At 43.0% G+C, this 3,700-nt stretch overlaps 1 protein-coding gene across 1 annotated transcript in view; it reads left to right on the top strand.

Annotated features, from left to right (window-relative positions):
- Positions 1–6: 6 nt before the first annotated feature.
- Positions 7–3,700, top strand: part of PPP2CB (protein phosphatase 2, catalytic subunit, beta isozyme) — a 42,412-nt gene continuing 38,718 nt past the window's right edge. The window contains exon 1 of the mRNA XM_006884123.1: positions 7–192. Within this exon, the coding sequence (XP_006884185.1) occupies positions 91–192 (102 nt within the window). The 5' untranslated portion in view covers positions 7–90. The remainder of the gene's footprint in view (positions 193–3,700) is intronic.

Raw genomic sequence — 3,700 nt, forward strand, 5'->3', positions numbered from 1 at the left:
GGCGGCGGGAGAGGGGAGCCGCACCTGGGGCGGGGGTGGGTGGGTGCGGGGAGGGGGGCGGGCAGCGCCGGGGACGGGGATCGGGCCGCCATGGACGACAAGGCGTTCACAAAGGAGCTGGACCAGTGGGTCGAGCAGTTGAATGAGTGTAAACAGCTTAACGAGAACCAAGTGCGGACTTTGTGCGAAAAGGTAAGAGAGAAAAGGCACTCACTGGGCCGGGTGGAGGCGGCGGCGGCTGCCCCTCCGCGGGCCTACCTCTCATTCGACTTGCACCTCGAAAGCCGGACCGAATCGACCCCTGTCGAGTCCTTTGCATTTTCGGACTCGCCTCTGGGCGCTTAACATTATTGGCTTAAGGTTTGTGGTGGGGATGGGCAGGGGAAACATGGCACGGGCATCCACGCCCCAGTTTGATTATGGTCGCGAATAGTTCTGGGGAGTTCATGTCACTCCAGCTTTGCAATATGGACGCATTCGAATGGCCAGAAATGAGTCGAATGCAATCCCTTCTTTGAAAATGCACCGAAGTTTAACCTCGATGTTGTTTATATTACTGAGATTTTCTTTTTAAACCTAAGAATTTTTCGCAGGCAAGTTGAAATTCTTCAAAAATCTCGTCGTTGAGATGATTTTTGTATGTGGAGAGGGGAGTGTGATGTTAAAACTGATTTTAAAATAGATCTTAACTTTGGGTTAAACGTGATTTTCAGATAGAGGAACTCTTGAAACTAAAAGGTTTATTTTCAGGAACAACACACCAAATCTTAAGTTACGGGATAATGTTTGCTTCAAATGGTAAATCGGTTATGTGTTTTTTTTTTTCCCCAAAAGGATGCTGAAACGTGCTAAAGCTAGAGGTGTGGGTTTGTTAGGTTGTTTGTTTTTGTTTGTTTGTTTGTTTGTTCACCACTCGCTAATATTTCCCATAAGGGGATGAATTATTTACAGTTGCCTGTAAATAAGTGAACAGAAGCGCGCACGCACACACACTGATAATTTGGCAAAATGAGTGGAAAAGGTTTATAAGGTAATGGGAAGGCAGCGTGATCTGGAAAAGGCGGAGGTAGGCCATGCAAAAGAGTTAAAGAGAAAAGCAGAGAAGGGGTGGAGGGAGAACACTCCTGGAAAGTCAGGTGGAGCCAAACCTTTTGGCTCATTGCCTGAGGTGTGGTGAGGGTTGGGGGAAGGTGGCAACCCTCAGGTGGGCTCTGCTTTTATTGACCCCCAGTCTCTTGAGACTGATCAGTGCCTAGCCCCGCCCAGGGCCTGTGGGATTTGTTGCGGGTGACTTCCTCGCATTCCTGAAGAAGGGGCTGCTTCTTGATGTAACCCCTTTTCTGGCTCCTGCTTTGGTGCATCTGGTTTTTACTTCCCTTCCTATTCCTTCTGAAAACCCTTGGTTTTAGTCTTCTTCTTTGGGGGGTTAGGGGGGAGGTTTGTGAAGAGATTGAGCAGGTTGCAATTCTGCCCCTTTACATCCTTCCTGAGCAGTATTTGGTCTTGATTTTTCAGGGAATTGAAAAACAAGGTTTTTTCTGGCTACTTCCTGCTTATGTTGGGCATATGCCTGCCTACTGGTTCAGGGCTGACCTCTCCTGTCTCTCCATAAAGGAGACTGCTGCTTGGTTGATAAATGGGACAGGCTGGTGGTAACCAACTATAATCATTACCTTGTTCTGAACTTGTTACAGTCTAGAGGAAACAAAATTCATAACCAACTTTAAAATACATGGTCTGTAAGTACTGTAGCAGTTAATGGTTACATTAGTTTTAGGGTCTTTTAGGACCCTAAAAGAGGAAGAAACGAGGTCATAGATGGTACTAATCTTTAATTTCTTCCCAAGTATTCCCAGATGTATGGCAGAGGCTTCCCTTAGGAATCTGTACATTTTCTAATAAAGTCTGTGCACAGATCTGTAACAGAATATATTTGCATGGACGCTTACACCACCCTTTTCTTGTAACAGAAAGTCTAGGATCTCTTGATGTACCAGAGAATCGGGTGATATTTTCAGTGCTTCCAGTGCCTATCCTGTGTCTTCAGGCTTATTTTCCATCGTGATTGACACATTCTTTTTAATCTGCATATTATAAATTAGACCTGCAGTGCCCAGTAAAGTAATTTGTGTTATGAATAGAGGTAAACTTCTCTTTTTTGAGCTTCCTCCATCAGGAATTAATGGGAAGTCCCGAGAGCTAAATCTGTATACTAGAATTGGCTTTCCTGAAGTCACTAATCCTGGTATGCATTTGGGTCAGATTTACATGTCATGGCCAGTGTAGCTTCTTTGAACCTCCACATAACCACCAAGGTTGTTCCTCCAACTTGTCAATTTTGTTGGAATATAAATCAGAATTTTTTTTTCTTTTTAAAATTTTTATTTTTTTTATCATGTGTGTACTGTCAAATCAGATCTGACTGGTACAGGAGGAGATTGTCCCTCCTTCAGCAGAGCATCTAGTGGATTCAGACTGCGCACCTCTGGGATTGCAGTGCAGCTTCTTGCCACTAGGCCACCAGAGCTCGCCAGAAATTTTTTTTCTTACTAATTTTAATGAAATTTAGGGTTTCGAGTCATTCTTTGTTTCACTTTTCTTTCTAACCACCCCCTTCCCCCCAATTCACTCTTCTCTTTGAAAAGAAAAAGAAAAACTCTTTCATTGTTATGTAATCAATCCTTCCCCCTCAAGTCCACTCCACCATGCAGCCTCACTCTGAACTTCTGTAATGACAAAAATACCCATTCATATGTCCCTTTTAAACAATTCTCTCCCTCATCTGTTTCAATACAATATACATTATTCCTCCCCTCTTTTTCTGTCTTCCCTCAACCCTGATGTCAGTCCCATCATACAACCGTGGCCCTATGCCATATTCTTTTGTGACAGAGATCTTTCATTCAGCATAATGTCCTCCAGGGTCGTCCATTTTTCATAATATTTCATAAGTTCCTTGTTTTTCAGTGCTGCACAGTATTCTATTTGTGAATATACCAGAGCTTCTCTATCCATTCGTTTGTTGATGGGCACTTAGGTTGTTTCCAGCTCTTTGTTATTGCGAATAAAGCTGCAATAAACATGGGTGTGCATATATCTGCTTGGGTGGCAGTTATGGTTTCTTTAGGGTAAATTCCCAGTAGTGGAATTGCTGGGTCAAATGGTATTTCTATGCAGCTTTTTGAGAAAGCGTCGTACTAACTTCCACAGTGGTTGCAACATTTTACACTCCCACCAAAAGTGAATAAGGGTTCCAGTTTCTCCACAACCTTGCCAGCATTTGATGTTTTGTTGTTTGCAGTGCTGTTAAATTTTGTTATTCTTACTGGAGTGAGATGATGTCTCATAGCTATTTTGATTGGCAACTCTCTTAGAGCTAGGAATTTTGAACACCTTTCCCATCCATTGCTTAGGCATGACATCCAGCATATGGATCCAGGGGAGTCTAATCACTACTTCCCACTTTCTCTTTATAAGGCTGTCATAAACTATGTATACATTTCTTAGTTACTCTGAGGGCTTAAAACAGGAGGGAAAGCTTCAGCCTCTACTTGGATACTCCATTGTCAAAGTTCTGCACTACACTTTTTTTACAGGGTATCTAGTTAGGTCTTGTGATTCAATTCATTTTTAATTTCTTTTACCTGAAGGAGCTGGGAAAGTTTCTTGCCTACTCTCTTTTTAAAAAAATTAGAGAGAG

The sequence above is a fragment of the Elephantulus edwardii genome, unplaced genomic scaffold, assembly GCF_000299155.1.
Source record: "Elephantulus edwardii isolate Elephantulus edwardi_28Jun2011 unplaced genomic scaffold, EleEdw1.0 scaffold00031, whole genome shotgun sequence".
Taxonomy (NCBI): domain Eukaryota; kingdom Metazoa; phylum Chordata; class Mammalia; order Macroscelidea; family Macroscelididae; genus Elephantulus; species Elephantulus edwardii.